This window comes from Cydia splendana, chromosome 5 (assembly GCF_910591565.1).
Source record: "Cydia splendana chromosome 5, ilCydSple1.2, whole genome shotgun sequence".
In the NCBI taxonomy this organism is placed as follows: Eukaryota; Metazoa; Arthropoda; class Insecta; order Lepidoptera; family Tortricidae; genus Cydia; species Cydia splendana.
In genome coordinates this window covers 8,399,727-8,427,072 of record NC_085964.1, presented here as the reverse complement: position 1 = coordinate 8,427,072, position 27,346 = coordinate 8,399,727, and the positions used below count along the sequence as shown (strand labels likewise).

The 27,346-nt window shown below is 37.6% G+C and overlaps 1 protein-coding gene across 2 annotated transcripts in view; it reads right to left on the bottom strand.

Moving 5' to 3' along the window:
• The window catches only part of LOC134790681 (T-box protein H15), a 109,297-nt gene that overhangs the window by 12,074 nt on the left and 69,877 nt on the right, over window positions 1-27,346 (bottom strand). For both annotated transcript variants that reach the window (XM_063761579.1, XM_063761580.1), the window contains one exon: window positions 23,519-23,792. In XM_063761579.1, coding sequence (XP_063617649.1) covers window positions 23,519-23,792 — 274 coding nt within the window. The remainder of the gene's footprint in view (window positions 1-23,518; window positions 23,793-27,346) is intronic.

The window sequence follows — 27,346 nt, the reverse complement described above, 5'->3', positions numbered from 1 at the left end:
ACCGGCAAATTATTGTAGCGGCCTTCCTAAAGGACACAGAGGCGTAATGTATTTTATACGTATACGCCCTTTTGTTATAAAATAACTGAATTGTTCTCGACTGTCTGATGAGATAATTAACGTCCATAAGTTAATTAATTCGACTGTCTCGTTATGAAATTGTTTTAATGGCGGCAAAAGTGTCGATTCATGGCTGAGCCTTGGTAGCGTTGATTGTTCCAATGTGAACGCTTGCCTAATACTAATTAAGATCTAGCTGTCTGGTTATGATTTATTGCGAGTTTTACACATGTAAAAATTCAATGAAAATTTTATGAATTTCACGCCACGGTTCATTTTGAGACCAGTCATTTGAGGGTATTTTGTCAAAAGTTTTTGACACGAGATGTAAATATGGGTGTTAGTAAAATCTCTCTGTATTAATTATTACTAATATACTTATACGAGTGAGTACCTATTCTATTAATAAAACAGCAACGGAATCACAGTGCGGAAGAAACTCCCAAAGGCCAAATCAGTTATTAACTTCCCTTAATGGTTCTAAGCACTAGTATAAGTACTTAAGTTATTGTGCTTTTCGATTGCGCATAGTTGTTAAACATATTGGGTTAAACTTAAATCTATTGGAAGCGAGCTCAACTTGATGTTTTGATAGGACATGCCTACAGGCATGACCCGCACCTCTAATAGCACCTGCCTTATGAATTACCTAGTATCTAAGCCCTCTAAGCCTCCGTCCATCGCGGATATAAATTTACTTTTAGGTACCTACATCATTTGATATGGATTTATTTGTCTTGATGTTAATGAACAACGTAGACAGTATATTACATAGTTTATGATAAAACAATTTGACGTCTTTTTTGTAGGATTTTTTATCAAATCGTGACAAATATCCAAATACCTAAGTATACAAATAAAATCCACTAGTGGGGAAAGTAATTTGACCTTGAAGCGTGTTTAAGTAGCTTTTGACAGATAACAAAACGTAAAGCGCTCATAATAATAGTTCGTTCGATATTAATTATCATGAAATAAATAATATGAGAATTTAATAAAAAAATACCAAATTTTTTTTTTTGAGGATTTTAAGTCATAATGTCATAAACCTTAAAATTCCATAAGAAACATTTGCTTTTTTATAGATAATGATGTTGAATATATGTAATTCTGAACGCACAAGTTGAGTCGATGCAATTTCAAAACGCATCGTCAGAAATGTCAACACCGACGCACGTAAAAATACACAACTTCCAGAGTTTTCTGTTATAATATCGTAAAAAAAAATTTGTGATTCCAGTGATGAAGATGATCTAACGCCTGTGGAACTTGCACTTTCCTCGCTATATTGAGGTGAAAAGTTGTACGGGTGCAAATGTATTTTACTTCTCGTGTGTTGAAACACTCACAGGTAAAATACAACTTTGCACCCTTGTATAACAAATAACTATTACACAACACCTATTCGGAAAAAAGCTTTTTCTTCCCTGCTAGGAGGGAACAAATTGTCACTTTTATTCCCTGCTAGGAGGGATCAAAGTGGCACTTTTCTGTTCTAGGACAGAAATTCGTTCTAAGTTTATATATATATATATATATTTAGCTGAAATAATATTTTGAAATATGTATAATATTTTGCTATAGAGATGCCGTATGGGTCACATGGTAGCAAAATTATTTCCACCGCGTTAAAACTTGGGTCCCTCACTGCGTTCAGAATTCTGTTATAGAATCCTTCGCCTCGTTCAGGATTCAATGTACGCCCACGCCGTAAATATGTAATTTTGCTCCCTTTAGACACAACACAATCTACTATTGTTTTTGAGTTAGATAGGCAGGTACCTACACATTTTTATGCGCTTCCCTTTTTTAATACCTAATCAAATCTAGTGTATTACAGGATATGAAACGACATTTTATTAGAGATGCACCGGATATTCGGTTACTATCCGGTATCCGGCCTAACCGGCCATGATTTTAATATCCGGCCGGATACCGGATAGTGACCTACTATCCGGCCGGATACCGGATAGTAATAACATTGCTTGATTTCGGAGTAAACTAATTGGATTTAAGAAATAGATTGATCATAATCGTACTTTATTACGTACGTACGTTATTATTTTAAAACAATTTAAACATTCCACTGACTTGCACGTGCACTCATTTCGAACCTAAAAATGTGTCCGCACGAACGTTCACTAGGAAACAGGTCCAACTTGCAGAATGCGCACCTGAAAAACCGAAATGTAGGTATAGTTCCGCTGGCCGAATATCCGGCGGCCGGATACCGGCTATTCGGCAGATGGTCAGGCCGAATATCCGGTATCCGGTATCCGGCCAAACAACTATCCGTTGCATCTCTACATTTTATCATAAAATTGTAAACTGCAATATCACATCGCATAATAATAGCTTGACATAAATACAACATTCCATACTAAGTAGTCTACAACAATAATAGTAAGTACGGCTACAAAAACTGTCTACCGTTCACATTTCGTGAAAGGTATCTTAGCTGTAGCGTCACGTACGATGTAGGCGACGACACGAATCGCTCTGAGGGGATGTGGTCGCACAACCCACCCGAGGCCCCTCGGCACATTGCTACGCGATATTAATCTTTAATATTTGGGCCGTAAGGAAATGTATGGGTCGGTGAAAGGGCCAGATAGGTCTAATTGCGGTGGGGCGGTGGGAGGGCCGCTAGGAGGAGCGGATAATGGCGGCCGGTGGGGGCAACGTTGCCATCGCCAGATGGTTGCGGCCCGCCACGCTGTGTGCTTGTATTTATAGTTCAACGTACGAACGTTTTAGTAGGTAACTGCTTTTCTTTTTGAGCGTCGACGTTAAAAACTGCGCCTTAGACAGCTTCTTTCGTACGTCTATTGATAAGATTTTCCTGCTACATATTATATTTTAAATGCAAAACTTAGAGAGAGATACTAAAACCATACTTACTAGCAGAGGTTAATTTCTGATGTTTATAGTCGAAGAAGGCATCCTGGGCAAGACTTTGATATGATTGAAAAAAAAAATGCTTTAAAAGGGTTGAAAACTTTCGGATGATATTTGTTTTAAAGGGCTTGCCGGTCTTGGTAAACCTACTTTATACATTTATTTAGATTTTAACAATAATGTTACGTAATAAACACGCGTCGATATAGCATAAATAACATGTAAAAATAAATATACCGATACAATGTATTCATGACACAACAATGACACCGTGACGTCACTGAACGTTTTTTCTAATAACTTGATAAGAAAAGGAGAACCAGCTGCTGTTTACAGAAATTATTTTGAACATCATCAGAAGCAAACGGCAGGTAAGTACAGTATTGATGCGTTAACTGTCTGTGGAGGCAGCATTCACAACGCACCTCGAGAGCATTGCTGCAGACAAACCAGCATCGGAGTGATCCCTGATAACGACTAGACATTATGAATCCTAGGGTCAACTTGTGCCAGGTAAAATGTTTGTATAAATAGGCAGGTCGTCAATGAGTTGATGGGCGGATTACGTCGGCTTGTCGCCTCGCGTCGCTCGACATCTCGTCCCATTTGTACCTAACCGCCGCCTAACCGGCCGATGGACCTATCTTTTGGACACTCACTGTTATTCTACACACTTTTTTACGATTCGCAAGATATAGTATAAGATATGTGGAAATAAATTCCGAAGAGCGAGCTATATTTTCTCGTCAAATTTCAAATTAAAATATCATGAATTATAAAATTTATAAATTGAAAAAGTAGGTATATATAATATTGGTACCTACTTAAAAATGTGACCAAGCCCTCCAGTAGACTACTTAATAAACAAATCATAAAACTTAATTCATAATAATAATTTGATCTGTTCAGTAATTAAAATATTATGTTTAACACTTTGTTCTAACTAACTATCTAAAATTTAATAAATGTTAGGTATTCAACACATTTGACAAGGTTGTGATCCACGTAATAAAATATTGTAGTGTGTTATTATAAAAATTTGAATAATTATGACTTTAGGCTATCGAACGCACATTCAACTTCTAAAATAATGTCACTGCGGGTGTAAGTAATTATGTATAACATAGAACTCAAAGCTCATGATTCTCATTGTACTCGTACCTACCAAGTACTATAGTTGATGCAGGTATCAAGTGTCGATACAAATTTGAAGATTAATTTTAGGTACATTTAATTCGTTGTCCACGTTGATAACATAAGGTAAAGCTACACAATGGTATAGTTTGGCTTATACCGTTTTCATTCAACAAGTTTGACGAGGTCGTGATCTGTGCAATAAAATATTGCAATGAGTGTGTTACATAAAAATTGGAATATGGCGGGATATTATGGAGCACAAAATGTGGAACGTATGACTTTATTTATGCTAATAGCTTGCGAACATTCAATACCTACAGTATGTCAACAGATCGGGTGTGGGCGAGCGGCGGGTACAGTCGGGTCGGACAAGCTTTATTATTAATTTTATTAACAGGTGTTTTAAATGGATATACCACTATAAAGCATTTCATTAATTTATAGGTAAGTACTTACATTCACATGTTTAAGTGTTCTTAATAAAAATAGCTCCGTATTTTAACTAAGTAGGTATAGTCAGCCAAGAAAGTGGTTTACCACTTTTCGACTCTATCATCTGATTGATAAAGTCAAAAAGTGGTAAACCACTTTCTTGGCTGACCGTACTAGATTTTATTTTATGCTGGTGTAATGGCAAAGAAAAATGTTTGGAAATGGAAGTAAGTAAACTAAAATAAGTACCTAGTAGAGAAAATTTAGTATCGTAGGTTTAATCAATTAACGGGTAATGCACGCACGAGAACTTTCCAAAGTTGCGAAACTTTCCACATGAGAATTTCTCGGTAACTTCTGAGAATGTTCTCGAGAACGAGAATTTATTTATTTATCGTAGTTTATACCATGAATATTCACGATAGTTTAGGTGTAGTATCCTTACCCCCAGAAAATTCCGACTTTTGGTCTACCGCTTCCGGTCAGAAAAATGTATGACGGCCCGGCCAAACGGTCAGACCTAGGTGGGGGGTGCTCGACCAAATGTCATAGAGGGACCCTGGCAGTTTTTGACGCGGCCATGTTTTTTTCAATATGGCCGACTTTTTATTTTTATTTTTTCAAGTTTGTCCTAGCGCGCTGAAATTTTGGTCATGGAATCTCGGGGTCCTCTACATACCTATGAAAAAAATTTTTTTGGAAATATGCTACAATTGCGGGAAAACTGGCCACTTCTATTTTGTATGGCAACTTTTAAACGGTTTGCGATAGATGGGGGGTGCTCGACCAAATGTCATAGAGGGCCCCGAGACAAAACAAACTGCATTAAAAAAACAAAATGGCAGACTTTTTTTTTTAATTTTTTCATGTTGGTCCGAGCGCGCTGAGATTTGGCATGGCGGGAGATAGAGGCCTCTAGATTCCTATGACAAAATTTTTTTTTTGGAAAAAATCCAAGATGGCGGAACAATAAATTTCCATGTTGCAGAATGTTCTGAGAACATTCTCGAGAACGTTTCCGCTTTTTGGGAATGTTCTGCAATTTGTACATTGCTAGACTCGTGAGTTAATTGTAAGTATAACTATTTTATATTTCAAATAGACTAATACATATGTAGATAAATACTTAGTTTGATCATCTTACTACAAAACTTATGCGGTCGACTGTCCTCCCAGCGCCGCCGAGGTTAAGTCAACAGAGAAGTAAGCGATGAGAAATGATATCTTAAAGTAGGGGATTTCGCTGCATTTGCATTAGTTTTCGAACTCTTACTTTGCCGTATTAATTTATTATACAAGAAACATTATGACTCCACGTCGGCTAAGTCATTATCGCAGAAGTTTAAAATGTTTAAACCGGCCAAATGCGAGTCGGACTCGCGCATAAGGGTTCCGTACGTACCACTACGCAAAAAACGGCAAAAAAATCACCACTTTAATATTTATTATATTCCGTTCTTAGTATTTGTTGTTATAGCGGCAAAAGAAATACATCATCTGTGAAAATTTCAACTGCCTAGCGGTTCATGAGATACAGCCCGGTGACAGACAGACAGACGGACGGACAGCAGAGTCTTAGTTATATGGTCCCGTTTTTACCCTTTGGGTATGGAACCCTGAAAACGATAAGCTCTAAGTATGCAAACTGGCTTACCCAATCAAAATTAATGTCAATTAATTACGTGACACACATATGCACAACAGTGTGACAAATAAAACCAAATGAGAGACTAAAACAACGCACACTGCTATAGTTATTTATTGAAAACTATAAACCTACATCAAAGCCCATGCAATACTTAAACACGTTAAAACCTTTATTATCACCGTAACCCAACCGTCTCAAGTTCTCAATTGTAATAATATAACGTTCGTCATAATAACGGTGGCAATAAAATACATCCAAATAAAATACACGATCGTAAAGAGAGTGACATAGGATGAAATACTGGTAAATCGTCATTTAAGGCGTACGAGCGTCACCGCCCGTCGGGGAGGCGCGTTAACGTCACCTCGGAATGAAAAAAAGAGAAGATTATTAAAAAAGGAAGTTTGAAACGAGAAGAAAAACAAATAAGGCAACAAATTGAAGTGAGAGATGTGATGTCGCTGTGCGCCCCCTGCGGCGGTCTCTCGCTTCCTAAAGCTGTTATGGGCTTGATTGATGCACGATCGTGGCTGGCTGGTAGATGTGCTAGATCGCGATCTGAATCATGCTGGACATTCCACGTATGAGTGAGTTCTAGTTACGGACGATGGATGATTCAAGAGACATCCGACGCAGAAACTGTAGATGTATCTAACAATTAATAAGTGTAGTTACGAGTATGTAGTACATATACTTATACTATAGCATATAAGTATAACTGTCACTAATATTTACAAAAAACTAAATTAGACTAATTAGACTCGACCGGGATATTAAAAAAAAAATCATTATTAACCGTGATTACTTACCTTTTGTATTGTTTCCAAGTTCCCGAAGTTAAGATATTTCGACGCAGTAATCACGGTTCATATCCAGGTCGATATAAGTCTAGTGAAACTAAGCGTAAACCTTGATTTATATTTAGTACCTACTAGTTTAGTACTTAGGATAATAAAAACAAATGTAAGCAACACCTGTTACAAGCATGCCGTGTTTGCCTGTAATTGGGTGAATATTCTAGCAATATTATTTTATAACTTGTTATTTATAATTATAAGTATTTTTTGTATTGCACCTGTTGGCGAACCTAATAAATAAATAAATCATTCAAAACTGTGCAAACGAAATTACCTATGTTTTAGGATGGTATTTTTTTTAAGTCTAGTTTTAGTAGCAAGAACTGGCAACTTTACCTAAGGTATTCAATTTACCCTAAACAAAAATCATATTTAAGCGCCGGTATGTGTAAAAAGCAAAGTTCATTAGCAATAATAGTGATTTTACGAAGTTAAGTAAATAATGAGACAAACAATTTAGTTGGGGTCCATAAAATGGCGAGTTTAGTGCTCCTGTCCTCTTAGGGTTGACACTTATACAAAAAAAAACCGGACCAGTGCGAGTCGGACTCGCCCACCGAGGGTTCCGTACTTTTTAGTAAGTATTTGTTGTTATAGCGGCAACAGAAATACATCATCTGTGAAAATTTCAACTGTCTAGCTATCACGGTTCGTGAGATACAGCCTGGTGACAGACGGACGGACGGACGGACGGACAGACGGACAGCGGAGTCTTAGTAATAGGGTCCCGTTTTACCCTTTGGGTACGGAACCCTAATAAAATGATGTAACGTCTTACAGGTAGGTAACACAGTGTGCATGTTCTATGTACCTACTATGGAATTTTAAACTACAAATAACCTATTAGGTACCTAGGTTCCTATGCTCTACAAGCTCTACCTACATAATCTACACAAGTATTATCAATTTTAATAATTATAGACAAAGTAATATGTTTTACTAAATTTTAATATTATTTCTTAATACGAATATTAGTTATTATTACATCGTGATATTAACCTAAATTAAACTAACACCTAACCTAACAATATCTGCCCGATTCGAACTTTAAGATACGTCATTTAATAGATCTAGAAACGATATTTTTGTTTAAAGAAACGTCACATTTGACACCTACACATCTAATCCATATCGTGTCTAGATCTATTAATTGACGTATCTTAAAGTTCGAATCGGGCAGAATAACTCACAAGAGTTTTCGCAAAACTCGCCCCGCGACCCTCCAGAAGCAAAGGTGCCATTCACGCTCATCTAAATTTAAATATACCGCAGGTGACAACCCTGCGCTTGGATCCACAAGGCGAATGACAACTGCCCGTAAATCTAAGCGGTGCCTTCAGACCCTCCAGCGCAGCTTTGAATCAATCATTATTATTATTCGGAACGCATTGTTCGAATTTTCACAATATGCTCTAAAATGGTTCAACTTAATTTAGGGCAGTATTTGTCCCTGACAGAACTTGTTTAAATTTCCCAGCATACCTAATAGAAATTGGTTCAAAATAAGGGTTCAGGCGGAGTATGTCACTTTCTTAGGACGTCACATTCTGAGGACGTCACATTCTGAGTTCGTCACTTTCTGAGTACGTTACTTTCTGAGAACGCCACTTTCTGAGAACGCCACTTTCTGAGGACGTCACTTTCTGAGTTCGTCACTTTCTGAGTACGTCACTTTCTGAGAACGCCACTTTCTGAGTACGTCACTTTCTGAGTACGTCACTTTCTGAGAACGCCACTTTCTGAGTACGTCACTTTCTGAGGACGTCACTTTCTGAGTACGTCGCGTTTTTTAGCATAGGTACGATTTAACAGTATAATATACCAGCACGAAAAATGTATACTGCCAGCAACCAGATTAGCTGTTCGACATACGGTCGCTTTTATATCCTACATACCAATACAAATCTCTGTTTTCCTTACGCCTCACTGGTAGAGAATTCCATTTGGCAAAACGTCCTATGTTTCGTGCAATAAAGTGAAAAATAGAGAAATAAATAATAAAAATACAATCTAATTATGTTTAAATCATTATTTAATTCAGAATACTTAGAAACTACAAGCACCAAAACATTTAGCCACAGATTGGAGTTAGGCCGGCAACAGCTTCGATTCAATACACATAAATGTTTCGCACAGTAGGAACCATGATTTTATCATTCGCCGCTGTGATTAGCTGGTGAAGGTATCATGGCAAGCTCGCTGACACCAGTAGAAGGTCATTCCCACATATTTACATTTAAACGGACTGCCGCTCCTTTCGTGACAACATATTCTTCAACATACCGCGTCTTCTGTCATGTCTCCATAAACTCAAGTCTTTTTTTCTGATGATAGTGTAAATTTTGGATATCTGCGTATAAAAATCAGCTCTTGCAGTTTTGGTTCAGACAATATTTCTTCTCGTGTCACTTGTGGAGAATAGGCGTCAAAGGATTTTTTCTTCATATCGGCAACGGCATATTCAGAATATATGTTCAGCCATCAATCACTTCTGCGTATGGAGTGATCCATACTCTCATAGTTCTCATGTTCTGCATATATTTAATGTAATTTATTTGTTTGTTTTCTTCCGATATAGGTTACACGATGAATTTTTAAATTAATATTACATTGTACTTTTAGCCTGACAATAAAAATCTATCATGTCGCCGATTTGACATCGCTCATTTTTTTTCTATTTAAAATCCGAAACTACAAAAAGGTTATAAAGTTTGTCAAAGGACTGTCTCATTACAAACATAGACAGAAATAAACATACTATCTTTGTCTTACACTAGTACTAGCACCCAAAAGAAAAGGATGAGTGTAGTTTTTATTGTTCTTATTTAATGACATTGTATCCATGTCTGTTGAACGGACTATAGAACTAAGTGCAGTAGAATTAGAGCAATTTATTGTTGTCTGTGTGTATAGGCCGCCATTAAGTAATTTTGAATTATTTGAAAACATAATGGAATCTGCCCTACTTAAAATATCATCTTCTAGTAAGAAATTGCTTATATGCGGCGACTTTAATGTAAATATTATGGAAAATTCAACAATGTCTTGTAGATTATTGAATCTTTTTAAATCTTGTAATCTCAACCACATGTTTATGGAGCCCACTAGAGTGACTGCTACTAGTGCAACCTGTATAGATAATATTTTCACAGATATTTTTCCTATTGCTAAAAAAGTTATCAGCAATTTAGAATCAGACCACTTAGGTCAATTAATGGTATTTGAGGCATTAAGGAAAAATACCATGAGAAAACAAATAACTTTTGTACCAGTAACCTCGGACCGCGTGGAAAGAATGAAGCTAAGTTTAGTTCAGGCGCTACCCTTTTTGTCTTCCGATATGAGTCCTAATAGTATGTATAATTCATTCTTTCACACTTTTATGGATCATTATAATGCGATATTCACCTCAAAATCGGTCGTAGTTAGTGGTGCATCAGTTTTTAGTGAGTGGGCTACTGCGGACTTACATCAAAGAAGACGTGAACTGTATGCCTTATATGAGGAACGGCGGTTTAATCAGAGTGATGAATTTAAAGAACATGTGAAGGAGTATTCGAAGAAGTTTAAAGTAGATTGTCATATAGCTAAGCGAAATTATCTAAGTCAGAAAATAAAAAGTAGTTCCGACATTGTTAAAGCAACCTGGAAAGTTATAAATGTGGAGACTGGTCGCTCTAAACACACAATTAAAGAGCTTAAACTAAACATTGATAACAAAATTATAGATTCCAATTTAGAAGTAGCTACAGAATTTGAAAAATTTTTCACCGAGGTACCAGTATCCACAACTAAGGATTTAAATTCATCACCCTCATCTGCTGTTACATTATTAAAACATAACGCTCCAGAGTGTTGTGGAGACCTTCATTTTGAACATGTTTGTACCTCAGATGTAATAAAGGCGTTTAAATCAATTAATGTCAAAAAAACTAATGACCTCTGGGGAGTCTCTGTCCATGCTGTCAAATCCTTAGTAGAAATTGTAGCGCCTGACTTGGTAGTTATATTTAACAACAGTGTTGATTGCGGCGAGTTTCCTGATCTAATGAAATATAGTAAAGTAATTCCTTTATTTAAATCTGGTAGCAGCTCTGACCCCACTAACTTTAGACCGATATCTGTGCTACCAACATTTAGCAAGATTTTTGAAAAATTAGTTCTTTCTCAATTAGTACGACATTTTAACGTTAATAATTTGATGCATAATAAGCAGTTTGGTTTTACACGGGGTCGCTCAACAACCGATGCCGGTGTTGAGCTAATTAAGCATATTTTCGATGCCTGGGAGGAGTCACGAGATGCTTTAGGTGTCTTCTGTGATTTATCTAAGGCCTTCGACTGTGTTTGTCATGAAACATTAATCAGGAAACTTCATTATTACGGAGTTAGAGGATCGGCACTGAATTTACTTAAGTCCTACTTAAATGGTAGAATACAAAGGGTCGATGTGAATGGACAGCGATCACCTGGGTCATTGGTCTCTATGGGTGTACCACAGGGGTCAATATTGGGGCCTTTCCTGTTCCTTATCTACATAAATGACTTGCCATTCCTTGTTAAGACCCACCATGATATAGTATTGTTTGCAGACGACACCTCACTTATTTTCAAAGTCAAACGACAGCAACAAGCTTACAATGATGTAAACAATGCCATTTCAAAAGTAGTAAATTGGTTCAATGTTAATAATTTATTGTTAAATGAGAAAAAGACTAAATGTATTAAGTTTGTCACTAGTAGTAACGTAAGGCATGTGCAAACAAGTGTCATTGTGAAGGATGAGGAATTGGAATTAGTTGATAGTACAGTTTTTCTTGGTATAACTTTAGATTCTAAACTCCAGTGGGGTCCCCATATTGCTACTCTTTCGAATAGACTGAGCTCTGCAGCTTTTGCAGTGAGCAAAATCCGTCAGTTAACTGACGTGAAAACAGCTCGATTAGTATATTTTAGTTACTTCCATAGCATTATGGCATATGGTATTTTACTGTGGGGCGGTGCTTCAGAGATAAATACCATTTTTGTTCTGCAGAAGAGGGCTATTCGAGCAATATACAAAATGAACCATAGAGACTCACTTAGAGATAAATTTAAGGAAATTGACATAATGACAGTGCACTGTCAATACATTTATGAGAATATTCTGTATGTACATAAAAATATTGTAAATTTTAGGAAAAATTGTGAAATTCATAATATTAATACTAGAAATAAACATAAGCTCGCAGTGCCCTTCACTCGGCTCCATAAAATTAAAAAATCATTCATGGGTAATTGTGTAAGATTTTATAATAAACTTCCAAACCATATTACTGAATTATCTATTAATAAATTTAAGAATTATGTAAAGCGTAAACTTATTTCTAAAGCTTATTATACCACACAAGACTACATGAATGATATTACAACGTGGGATTAATTGTTATTCGAAATGATTATTTATTTATTAGGCATATTTGATTAATGATGAGGAAATGGATATTCCGATGTAATACTATCTACTTCTTTTGTTACTTATGCTTTTTTTTTGACATTTAGATTTTATTCTAGAAATTCTAGACTAGTATTTTTTTATACAATCTTTTTAATGTTTGACGATCCTTTTGTGAAATTTTTAGTGTTAAATTTGATATGTATAATAATCCAATTTTATTATGGAATAATATTAACATCAATAAATTGCTCTGATAATTAGATTAAGATTAATTACGATTCATAAGAGCTTGTTGCTAGGCCTACATGAATAAAGTATATTTTGATTGATTGATTGATTGACAAATTTGTTTGACCACTTACAGTCCGTTAACTCTCAGAATGAACTTCGTTTTTCGGGTAAAATCGGACGTATTCGCGTAATAGAAAATGACAGCGTCGTACTGATTTAGTTGCAACTTGCAATCCAACACTCAAAACTATACAGGGTGGTCTATACCACGACGTCCAAATTTTTTTTAGATTCCTCAATTCAATTATAGAATATGTTAGCCGGTTTTTCGTAGCTTTCGAGTTATGAATTTTTGAACTTTTAACTTTTGTTAAGAAATTCTGGGCCGAACCAATTAATTTATTAAAAAAAACTATTGAACTTTTTTGAATGTTTCTTTTTATAACATAATCCTTTACAAACGACGCAGTTGCTTAAAAAAATCAGCATCCTCACTTGGCTGCGGATAAAAAGAAAAAAGTCAAAGTTTTACGTTCAAGCAGGTCAAGTTTAGATTTTACCTAATTAAAAAAAAACATGGGAGTTCAACGACTTTTGGTTATTTTAGAAACTGCTAGTCCCAAAGTTTTTTTAAAGGTAAAAAAAAGTGTCATAATTTGACAGAGTGACCGGTCAAAGGAATCGAGGTGGAAAGTTCCCAAATTAGTAATCTGATAGCCCACGTAGTAAAGAATCTAAAAAAAACAACAACGGGTTGCACTCCGGGAGTGCCGGCAGAAGTGAAAACTCAATGACATTCTAACAGTTTTTCGATCAGGTCACGTGTCCGTCTTACGTCTTACGAATCTTACGGTCACGTGACCTGTCGCGAGTTTAACATTTTTTTCCCATCACAAAAAGTGCACAGCGCCGCTAAAGAAGTTTTCACTTAAAAATTTTGGATATCGAGGTTTGTACCAACCTGTATAGAGTAGTTAATACCACCATAACTAGTAGGTAAATATTTAGATTCATATTAAAATATGTGACTTTTAAGTAGTGTCCGACCGAAGGTTCGGTTTCGGTTTCGGTTTCGGCCAGTTTCGGCCAAAAAATCATGTTTCGGCTGTAGTTTCGGTTTCGGCCATAAAACGGCCGAACCTTTCGGCCGGGCCGAAACTTACGAAATGGTACTTCGTACTTATGAAACTAAACTATGTGACAACGACCAAAAGTTGGGGAATAATTAGGACAACAATATTAATGTGTGATTCATGTATAGGTACAAAAATTAATTGGTTTATTATAAAACACAATTCCACTAATTAGGGCACCACTAGACGTTCGACGCAGTCTTAAGAGGCTGTTAATACCTATAACGCGCACACTGTCTAATTGTATCGGAGTAAATGAGATAGCATTGTCGCATGTTACTGGGCCTGGGCAAAGGAATAATAAGAAACTCATCATCTTCCTCGCGTAATCCTGGAATTTTTGCCACGGCTCATGGGAGCCTGGGGTCCAATTGACAACTAATCCCAAGAATTGGCGTAAGCACTAGTTTTTACGAAAGCGACTGCCATCAGACTGACCTTCGAGCCCAGAGAGTAAACTAGGCCTTATCGGGACTGGACTCCGGCTTCCTCACGATGTTTTGCCTTCACCGAAATGCAAATAGTAAATATCAAAATGATATTTCGTATATAAATTCCGAAAAACTCATTGGTACGAGCCGGGGTTTGTACCTGCGACCTTCGGATTGAAAGTCGCACGCTCTTACCGCTAGGCCACCAGCGCTCAAGGAAATATCTCGCTTTTTAATACAATGGACATTGCTTGGAGTCTGTGCTCAACTACTTATGCTGAAGCCTGAAGCACGGCTTTGACTTCGTATGAAAGTTCGCCTCACTGGGGCACTTCGGACGTTTAGGCCCAGGTGAAGATCGGTATCCGGCCTTGCGATATTGTCAACAAAAAATTCGCGCTCGCTGCGCTCGCGTTTTTGTTTGACCCTGTATCTACATGTTGGCTTGACTGGTGAATGAATAGAGTAAGACAAAGAAAATTCTGCAATTACATATTTTGATAGCATACGCGGTGCAACTCGTGCAAATGTTATTTATAATACGTCATAATTTCATAGAAGTCTTGATGTTTAAAATAACACTTGCACTGCGTGTGTTATCAAAATCGTTGCAGAATTATCTTGGTCTAACTCTAGTAATTTTCTTAAAAAACTGCTCAAGTAACATCAATTTCAAGGGCATTGGGTGTTGACAGCCCCATAATATGTGTGTAAAAGCGGTTTTATGACATTTTTTCAATGATTTTAACAAGTCTACAAAAGGTTCGGTTTCGGTTTCGGTTTCGGCCGAAACTAGAGCCAAAGCCGAACATTCGGTTTCGGTTTCGGTTTCGGCAAAAAAACATGTTTCGGTCGGACACTACTTTTAAGTACTGTAAAATTATTTACAAATTAAATTTAAAATTTTTGTTTTAATTTACTGTTTTATGTTAAAGTAAATTTTAATTAAAACTAGAGATTAAATAAATAAAAAAACACAAAATATAAAAAATATACTTACCTACAAAAAAATATGCCTGTTATTATTACCACTCTGTATAATTTCAGCGAGAAGTAATAAATGACGGTGTGACGTTCTGCTTTCAAATTCAGATTCTATTTTATTTAGATTATGACAAAAAGTCAAATAGCAATATAGTCATCAACCAAATATTAAACATAACGTCATTAAATTAGGGCTCGTTTTACATTGAGACAATAGGTATCCCTAACTTTTTGCGAGTGAGTAAGAAAGCAGAACAACAGTATCACCTTCGCGTGCTACCGCCGATACCCGATGTATCTTTCTAAAATCCGAAGGTCATTCTGAGAGTTATGGAGATATTTATATCTACGGACTGTAGATAATATGTTGCGCTAGCTTCGACCCGCGACTTCATCTGCTTGGAAATATGATGATGATGATGATATCGTACCTATGCTAAAAAACGTGACGTACTCAGAAAGTGACGTCCTCAGAAAGTGGCGCTCTCAGAAAGTGACGTCCTCAGAAAGTGACGTACTCAGAAAGTGGCGTTCTCAGAAAGTGACATACTCAGAAAGTGACGAACTCAGAAAGTGACGTACTCAGAAAGTGACGAACTCAGAAAGTGACGTCCTCAGAAAGTGGCGTTCTCATAAAGTGACGTACTCAGAAAGTGACGAACTCAGAATGTGACGTCCTCAGAATGTGACGTCCTAAGAAAGTGACATACTCCGCCTGAACCAAAATAAGTGTTAAAAACGAAATTCATCTACATCATATTCTCAGTTACGATGTGCTTGGGTTCGTGTTGGTACAAGGAACCCGTACAGGCCGGGGGTAAATGGTCAATTATAAGCAATAAAACCTACTGAGCAAGCCGCGCGCCCGCTTCCGCTGGCTCACGCCTTCTATTCCAATCGTATAGAGAATCCAGGTCTACAGCTGCTGATATAAATGTAAACCCGAGATGCTTAATGCCTGTGACGAAGCCAGGGCGCCTACTATATATTGGGGTATAATGCTGTTTATCAAATGTATTGACTTATTTTTTGTGAATTCGTTAACTAGTTATAATAGTTCGTAATTTGCAGTAAACACTACGTAAATTTTCTATTACGAGTACCTACCACGATAGTTTCTATTGAATAAATATTGAAATCAATAATTTTGCCTACTAGTTTTAGCAACAGAATATACTTAACCCTAGAGTCAGACCAAACTAACTATGCATGATATTTGCATTGACAAAGTGTGGCAATATCTTCATTACAGTCTAATTTCTATGAATATATGACTTTTATAATGACACTCTCCAACTTTATATATTCAAATCGGTGGGGAGTTAGCTTAGACGACTCTACCTACCTAACCGATCAATATTTATCGACATTAGGGTTAATTAAACACGTATAGGTATGTCCAAATCTAACCATAGAAACTGCACATACCTAATCGGAGATCACTCATATGCTGGTTCCCTTCAAGCTAACAATAGTCCTACGCTCGTTAGCGATGACATGATAGCGCCTCTGTATTTCGATTGCCCTTATTATGATATATAAATACTTAATTCATGAGACTGTGTTAATATACACATAGATAGTACATTAACGGCGTTTTATTGTATTTTAGTTAGCTCATCCATGGATAGGACGCTTATCGTTATTTATAACATAGGCTTGTAATTGCATGTACCATGTACCCATGATAATTTGTGGAAAAGTTTAAATACATAATCAGGTACAAATTTTAGCCTATTTACTCCTAATTAAAACAGCAACGAGTAATATTGTATAGGTACACTGAAAAATAGCAATTACATGCATAATACATGTAGTTACAGTTACAGTCTTACAGTTAATCATTAAACAAGTAATAAACAACAATATGCAATACTGCTATTGATTAAGTTATGATTACGACTGGTCTACGACAGTAATTCAAATAGGAAAGGGGAGATAGCGCCCTTCAATCAGAACAAACGATAGATTTGTCAGATTATACAACAAACATTACACTCCTTCGTTTTTGCTATCAATATATCGTTATTGTAATTATACTAATATATGAGTGTGTGGGACAGTGGACACTTGGAGGTGTAGCGCGGGTCGCGAGCTTCCTACCGAGGAGTCGTTACCAACGCACAAGAGAGCAAAGGTTCCAATCAACCAGTATTAATAAGTATCTCGATGTATGATTAGGTAATAGTCGTCCCGTTTATGACAAATGGTTCAAGAGATAATTGATATCAAAAATCCGTAATAACTATTATTATCTTGTTGAGCAAATGGGCATGCAATATGCAAAATGCACCCACGTACATAACAATAGGTACAAGTGTGGCGTAACAAATGAAAGGTGATAAATCAACCTAGGTAGATACACTTAATGATTTGTGTTCCAAAGTAGGTAAAGTTTTAAAGGAATTCACAAATACATAGAGCAATAGAAAAAGGTGAGTAAATAAACACTATACAAAAGATTAGGTAGTTACCTTAGTAGGGTATCGTGCATCTTGCCGTTAGAATTGTAATAGCCAACTTGCATTCGAAACGGTTTTCACGAAATTTAAAGCTCATGTCACACTGGCTACCCGATAACTTGACTCGCATCGCACGTGCTATCTACCAATGGGAATTAATGACCGGGCCAGCGGGGGGTCACCTCGACGTATAACTTATTAATTTATATTACACTTACCCATAACATAACCACTGCCTCGAATCACCTGTCTACAATATTTGTTTTAATAACCACCTTTTCTCTGACAGAAAACGTTAATTATTAAAAACATGCAACACTCAAAATGATTGTCTAAATACAAGATGAGAGATTAACGTTCATTAAGAGGAACGGTGAGGGTTTTATTGAATTTTATTGGCTTGTAAACTCGAGTCATCAAAATCACTATGCTGTAATAAATTATACGCGAATTGTTAATGAAATGTACTTTGTATAGGCATGGACAGGCAAAGCACGGTCAGGAGGCCAGTCTCGTAATTACCTATATAATGGACTCAAAGAAACCAGTAACTGTAACGTCGAGTGGCGTGACAACTTTGCGTATTCAAAGAGCAGACATAAACTGGTTTAGCTCAGACGAAACGAACGATTGCATTTTAACCGATCATCATCATCATACGAATTATATGAATGGTTCAGCGATGTCATCTTAATTGCTTGCCCAGCTTTCGCAAAATGATCGCTCTGACGAACCAGTACAAAACGGTCTCTAACAATGTACAATATCACGATGAACTGGTCGAATAGCCTTTAAACGCGACCAGTTCTCGCGCGCAGTGCGCCGATGAGAATATAAAGCCAGCAGCGACAACCTCGTTAATGGCATCGGCTTTTGGCTAACGACCGGCATAAAGTTACACCGTTCCTATTAAAAAATAAAAGCCATGCGAACATTTTCAGGACATAACTAACAGAAAAATACAATGTGGCAGCTTATGGTGATTGAATTTGGATAATGTGTCGCACATTGTATATCAATTAAAATAAGAAGAAATACGCTGATAATGATGATTGATTGTGTAAAATGAATAAAAGCTACTATGCGAATATAGATTTGAAATTTGAACTGCTTTCAATTTCATAATTAGAACGGATTTTAAAATAGAAAATTGCGTTACTTATATTCGTTGTCTTGTCAGTGTTGTCACCAATGTAAACGCGCTCTTGATAAAAGTAAAATGTAAAATTAAAGCGATTTGTCACTATAATGTTGCCATTACGTTGATAAGTGTTTTATAATTGCTCGTTGAAGTCGTACATTTACTTAACTCAAAGTAAATACTAGGATGGTAGAAAATAACGATATAATATCCAGTGTGAAAAATGAAATAAGTGGTTGTGATTACGCGACGTGTGGCCCGCGGCGGTCGTTCCTATTTTATCGGCCTCCTTACTATTAATTATCGTATAATCTATGACTTAAGGAACCTATTTTTGGCTCAACTACAAAAGGAAAAGTAATAATAAAGGCAAACTTATTAAGAATTGGGGGAAAAACAATTAGGTAGGTTATTATGGGAAAGAAAAAATTGAGAATGTAAATTTTGCCTGTAGCAAATTACAGAGAAAAAACAACCTTAGAGGATTAAATTAAAAACTGCTGCACTAAAATATGTTTATCTGGAGGGCAACTACTGTGTACAGTCTACAGTTTTAATTTGTAGCTTTTATCTCAGGTTAAACTTGGTTTAGTTTTCCTACCAAGGTCATCGAACAGGTAACTGTTTTTTAAGTTTGCACCTTTTCGATGGAAAATTCGACAGAAAATTTCATACATATCACACTTAGAATGATTCTGTATTAAGTATAAGTCTCGTGTAAGGTATCTGCTCTCGGATTCTTAAGTTTGGTAGTTGGAATGTGTGAACTTCACCCGCATTAGCGTCATAGCTGCGGCACAATCGTGTCCGTCATCGCCGCGGGTTCGTGCTGCCATCGCCAGTCCCGCATACCGCACAACTCACGAAATTATAAACCTTTTAGCTAACCCTTCATCTGAACCCCAAGGGCAGCTTTAGGAAAGAACTAGGTACCTAGCTAGAATTTAAAATAGGTATACTCTGTTTAGTTTTGCGTGACTATTACTGACATTGACACGTAAATCGAAAGTAGAACCCTCTTTTGAAGTCAATACGTAGTTGCATTGCTTAATGCCAGGGTAATTGCAATATTTCAGGTATCTTTCGTATTCGCCATCAAACTAGTACCTAGCGTAATATTGGATCACTGAATATGTAGAGTAGATTCACTAGATACGATATACCTACATTACACAGGTCAACGAAATTTGATTACTGCTAAACTTATGTTGCCATACATACATTATGATTGAGATCGGCATCATGATTCATGACTATCTTAACATAAACTTCGACAAACCAGTAAAGTTTATTTTTGCAACAAACTATTAACCTAACGGCACACTGCACAGTTTAGGTAAACTAGTAAAGTTGTAATATAATACGCCTCGGAGTATAATTGGCTCTACTCTAAGCTTAACGCATTTGGTTCATCATGGGTACACTATTATTTTCCTCATAACATATCATACGGAACGGAACAAAATGATGACATTTATTAACAAGTCGCAGCCTAGGCGAAGACAAGAATATCCGCTTATAACATTATGCATCATTTGACGTAGGTTAGGTACTAATACTCTACAAGGCAGTCGTTGAATGGTCATAATCAAGCTGCAATAATTCTAGCACCTGGAGGCTCGTTACCTTCGTGTTATGAGCGAGTCCCGCTATTACAAGCTCAAATAGGTCGGCATTAGCAGGGTTATGAAATTACAAGGCTTATGAATGCGGCAGTTATTTTAGTATTATTCGAATACAGGTAGTTAAGACGTGGGCCGATGATTAATTCGTCGGTTTCATGGAGTTTTTGTTCCACAATTAGTACGGCCCGTGCGTGCGGTGACGAGTTGCGTGGCCGATACTACATTGTTACCAATATTAACGAGTGACCCACAAGTATTTCGTGTTTGATAAAATATTGCTAATTAGACTTTTTACGGTTCGGGGGCGAAATTGTACGAGTCCTCGAATACAAGAAATGGTATGATTTAATATTGATAAAGATCTCGTTAAAAAAACCCAGGTGCCAGTTACGTTTGAGTCGTGAACTAAGCCCAGTGGTGGTACTGGTCGCAGAGGACAAAGGGGTAACGAAACGGAACGTCAGAGGCGGGGCGCGGTGATGGATGGACGGTGCTCGTCGAAAAACAACACCTAATTGGCTTTCGGGCGACCGACCTAAATAACAGAAAAAAATACGTTTATTACTACAGAACAGGCCGCCTGAAGTGTTTTAGCACACACGCATTCATTTCCAAGTTTTAAAATGACGTTGCAAGATACAAATTCCAATGGCGTGCTCTGCACTAATAACTTGCATACATAATAAACAAAACGCACTACCTCTACCTACCTAATTAAATGGGCCAATTGCCGTTAGAGCTGTCGGCAAAGTGTCATTCTTTAATTCTCAATTTACATATCGCCACTGTTCGACTGTGACATTCATTGGCAACATAATCAAGCCTAGCAAAGAGACCGGCCAGTAAAATATGATACTTGATGTCTAATACAAATTGGTACAACACCTATTTAATTTGTTAAGCTTTAATTCAAGTGTATTCCTTATTGAATTGAATTAAGATCCGTGTTAGGAATCCTTCTATTTGTAACGGAGTATACGAGAGTCCTTTCAAAAGTGGTTATGGTATTAGTGACATTTGCATCGCCGCAGCACCTGCTACGTTATTCACAAAACATTTATTCTCAACCGGGAGTATTTGTTTGGTATAACTTGAGCCCTAGGGGCTGTCCATAAATTACGTCATCGATTTTTGACGATTTTGGACCCCCCCCCCCCTATAATCATCCAAAAATCATGCTTCAAATGACCCCATTTCCTCCTACTTTATGCTACCGTCATCCGATGTCCAGACCCCCCCCCCTAATTTGAAATGACGTAATTTATGAATAGCCCCCTAGCGCCGTTGCAGCCAAGTAATGAGAGACCACGGATATACTGGTTTAGCGTCAATGGATGCGTCCGCGCAGCTTTACGAAGCGGTCGGGTAGCCGGCTGTCGCACGACATGTGCGACTCATTTGGAGCACTCATTACACTCTCCAGACGCCCGAGGTGTCCCGTCCTCGGCAATTTTAACCATAATTCTATAAATTGCCACCGCTTAAGTTAAAGAAAGTAGGCCGTGGGACACGAATGTATTGAAAGACACGGTTTTGAAGCGCTTATTGCGTTATTTTTATTCATGTGAAAATGTTAAAATTAGCATGTTTACAAAAAGATAACCGAATTATTTCGGGTTTATGCTATGTCGGAGCCTAAAATTAAAATTTCATGTTTTTACGGCACTGGGATTTTATTTCATTTGTTCTAAAAATATAGGTACACTTAGGTGTAAAAGCTTTTTTGCTTGATGAAATATAAAATCCATCTAAGTAGGTACATATATTTTTCTGCTACATAAATGAAAATAGAATAGAATAGAATTCTTACCTGCGTATTAGACATCAATAATTTCTCTAATAGTTCGGTAATGAAATCTGGTCAGATATAAATACATATCCATTTAATTTGAGAGTCTTATCGCGAATGAGATCACTTCATTGAATCCTGTGGTCAGGGTATAATTACATGTTGACGGATAATTTATAAACCTCGCATTGTGTACAAACGATTTAAATAATACGCGTAAATGTTTTAAGCAACACTTCAACTTTACCTTCTCTCCTTTTATCGTTTAAAAAAATGTACAAAGTTCGGCGACACTTCATAGCTTGTAAAATGTAAGTATTTATTTTTTATATGTTGCTTATTATTTAAGTATTATTAGAGAAAAAGCGCCTGGCGACGGACCGGTAAAGTTTTAAACGTGTTCCTCAATCAAGTAATAACAAACTTATTTATACTTAATTGGACACAAACTTATTTATACATAAAGCAAATTAAACTAGGTACATATTTTATGTAGTTACCTAATGTGCAATCGTAAGCACAAAGTTACTGTTAAGTGTTATCCACACAAAAGACTCTGCTCTGTATGAGTATACACTTTGCATAATACTAGTCTATGTATAATTATGTAACTGTATTCTTGTGTCATCTAGTTATTTCTCACTACAGTCAATTACAGTATCTAAAGTGTCGTACCTATTGTGTCCCACGATAATCTTAATTAAAATGTCATCGCGAGAAAAACATAAGATGAATTGAGTATGCAACGAACACATTTGTCATAAAATAAACCATACAATAGGCCATACACATTCGCGCGTAGCGCATAAATTATATTTTTACGTTTTTAATATCAAAAAAGTATAAAAACTTAAAAATCTTCACTGAAGCCGAATTTTGGCGTAGAACACCTTTATATGGCGCACTTAAATTCTTACCCCCTTATTCATAAAACTGGGCCTGATTTAGTTAGATTATGTTTTATCCCTTTCTTACAAATACATAAGTCAAAATGACAGATAAAGACAAACGATTATTAGCTAATTGAGGTTTGTAGCGCGTTTATGAATAAGGGTGCTACAATCCGCCAAGAGAGCGATCTGGTCTGGAGTTCCGCGTTCTGCAGACCGCTTGATACGAAAGAGTTCATCCAATAAATACAGCGCAAGAAGGCTAAATCGATAATATTTTTAACGTGGAGTTGAATCTGATTTATTTATTTCTTATCTGATTACTGAGAAAGTAGGCATATATCACTACTGTCATACACATACCTGTCCATTCTTATCCATCTCGTTGTTGGTGAGCTTGACCTTCTCGAAGGAGACGACCTGCTTGCGCAGCTGGTCACCGGAGTAGGGCGAGTCGGGGTGCGGGTAGAGGCGCGCGGGCGCAGGCGGGTCCGCCTTGCCCGCCACCAGCCACGAGGAGCGGTGGTACGCGTAGCGGTACCGCTTGCCGTCCACCGGCACCACGTCCAGCAGCACCGCGTAGCGCGCCTCCGCGCGGCACCCCGCGAACGACACGCGCACCGTCGGGAACATACGTCTGTAACAAAAAATATAAACATTAGAACCTATCAATATTAAATTAACACGTTTAGTGCTAGGGGTAAACCGGTTTGTAATCGTTTGGACAAATATGGAAAAGTGGAAAGGACAGCCAAGACCGGCTGTTTTTATAAATTTCTTACTTCCATTAATTACACAAGTCACTTAATTGTCTCAATAATATCCCATGAGGACATTAGACTTGAATAAAAAAACAGTTTATTTTCATTTCTTGAAAGTCAGTATTAAACTTCTCTTCTTCTTGATCGGGACACTCTTGACAGAGCGGTCGTGGTCATCATTGGAAGTCTCCCTTTGTGACACGTTTGACGGCTCGCCTCCACTCCTCCCTGACGGCTGCGCGTTTAGCGCATTCGTGCAAGGGGCCGTCCATTGCTGCCTTTATTTGGTCCGTCCACCTCATGGGCGACCTTCCTCGCGCTAGGGTACCTTCTACTCTGCCCTGCACCACCAGTCGCTCTATGGATGGATCTCCACGTCGAGAAACGTGTCCAAAGAAGGTGAGGATGCGAGCTTGAACGATGGAGGATAGACGCTGCTTGATGCCGAGCTCTTGGAGTATGGAGACGTTGGTGCGGTGTTCGGTCCACGATACCCCAAGCATTCTTCGCCAGCACCACATTTCCAGGGCATCCACCCTCTTCCTCTCACTCTCCCCCAGGGTCCACGTCTCAGCGGCGTAGAGAAATATGGGGAATAAAAGTGCTCTAACGAGCCGGATTTTTGTGGCTTTTGTGATGTTACGATTCCGCCATATTTTTCGTAACTTGTCCATAGCGCTTCTAGTGATTGCCATACGACGTTTGATCTCGTCTACACATCCTCCGTTGTTGGAAATCAGAGCTCCTAGATAAACATACGATTTTACTACATCACAATTCGCTATTTGTGTGACTTCGGGCGAATTGTCCTTGACACGATCGATAATCAATATCTTGGTCTTACTGCGGTTGATCTTTAAACTAAATTCTAGGCTAACCCTCTCCATCCTGCGTAGCAGATCCTCCATATAACCAGCACCAGTAGCGAATAAGGTGGTATCATCCGCGTAACGGAGGTTTGAGATCTTATTATCGTATTAAACTTACTTTCTTTTAAAACAATAGCCCTCTCGCATAACTTCAAGGAATCCGTTATTAAATTTACAAGATATACATATACTTTGTAATATTTTATTATGGGGTCTAAAATGCAACTGCAATTAAAATTCAAGCCATAATCGTTTAATGGGATGGAATATTAACGTTATTGCGACAAATTATAACGGCATAAAACATAAAAATTTCAACTATAAATTTGTGGGCTCCCAACAAAACGGCTCTCGCGCTAATGACCTCATAAGGACCGACCGAAAACCAAATTAGACATTAAGAATACAAAAAGCCCGAAAGTGCTTTACGAGACCAAAACACATGCTCGCAATAAAAAAAGATAATTAATGCATCTCCACAAAAACTGACCAAGATCCGGGCACGGGCGGTGACTCGTATAATTATAGGGTGAAACGCGAACTAGGAAATCAAACAAATATGATGTATTCGATTTTAATGCACCCTTAAATGGGCTGAAGCGCTTCCTGCCCGCGTCTCGATAACATCTCGCCACTGCTTATTTACGAGGAGTATATCGTTAATTTTTTCATTAAATATTAAACGGCACATTTGTAATAACCCGAGCCCAAACAAGCGGAGCTTGTCAGATTAGATAACCGTCAAACAATTTTTTAGACGATCGATCGGGCGCTCCAGTTATGTTATGACACATAAGAGACATTTTAAAGACTCATCAAACATGACTAACGAGTATAATAATCGGAATTCATTTGTTGAATTTCTTAAGTGCGAGCAATAAAATCCAGGAGTGAAAGAAAGAATTATTAGCATCCATAAAACACGGTACGTATGTCATCCCTCTTATAAGAAAGTATTGATAATAATAAATAGAAGAGACCTATAAAATTCTCGGAGGCCGCGCGAGGCACGACGTCGATAAAGCAGGCGTATTGAGGTTGTCGCGAGTTAAGCACTAGTCATAAATAAATCGTATTAAGGTGTGTTTTGAATGGTTCCGTATCGGGTCGGGATCTCGGGTTCGACAATAAGTCCGTAAATGTCAACCTCGTTTATGAGTGTGTCGTTAAGCGAGTGTCGCGACGCGCATGCCACCCACCGCGTGCCGTGTAATGAGACGCATCCATCATGGATAACCATCGATCCACGCAGCTTCCATGCAACACCCACCAGCTCGATGCTCGTCAATCCAAGCACATGACATCATTCGACCCTGCTTTTAATTAAACATAATTCTTAGGGTGAGCCTTCAAGAGACCAGAGCGAGGTAGCGGTATTGTTTATAGGTATGCACTAGCTCGCTTAACATCATTCACCATTCATCATTCACGCGCCCTTATTCTGGCGAAGTTTTAGCTGGCCAAGTGGCCAAGTAAGCAATGTAAGCATACGAACTTACTATACTATTCGCGTTTTAAAATACAATAAGATATAGTTAGTAATAAAGCTTTTACATTCATTAATTTTGTAATGATGTGAAACATTCCAATTGACTTCGTAAATGAGGTCACAGAAACCGGTCCGGAAATGATTAGGTACCTACTTCCTTGATTTTAATTAAACCTTTATCTGACAAGAAATCATTGGAAGCACGAACAGCAAGTCTGTATTTAAAACAGCCGATGACGGCAAATTTTCAAAATAATTACTTTTACCATTAATTTCAATGAGCAATTAAAGTCAATGTTGGTGGAACAAAGGTAACAATTGCGATATTAAAGTGGCATTTCACGAGTAATAAAGCTGGCAGTGCCGTCGGTCGGTGGCGTATTTACATAATTCATTAATAAACGTCGGTCCGCGATGCCCTCGGATAAGCTTAACAAATACCGAATATCTACAGTGGAGTCGACAGAGCACAGTTGCGCGAACTTTGAAATATTATTCACCGTTATTTTACAAGCACGATAGCGAGCAGGGTGTGGACGCCTTGGGAACATTTAGAGCTTGCAAGTGATGAAATGCCACGCCAAAGACAACGTCAAAATATGGCTTATTAAAAATGATTAACGGTACGGTAGCCTAGAATGCAGACAAATAAATAGTACAGACTGACATCTTCATACAAAGTTGCGCTCTCACCTTCGGTATTATTTAGTGTGCTCAGCAAGGAGTTATAGAGTAGATTATGTCGTTGTAATATGAGCAGAGGTCACTAACGAAAAAAGAGTAACATACGCAACTTTGTAACTGCAAACTACTATAGTTTATATTAGGTATTTAACTTGTCTCTGCCGACCCGTAGCAATATGTAAAGAAAAATGATCGTTGAAGTCTTTTATACGACCACGTTGTCCAATGATAACTTTGCGGTTAGAAACGCATACACGACGCTTCCTACTTTCGTATTTTACGTATGAAATTATATAAATTGGTTTGAAGTGTCCCCTTGGAGGCAAGGTCAGAGTCGCTGTTTGTATTGCAATTATTTATTTACGTATAGGTTTGTGGCAGACCGCAG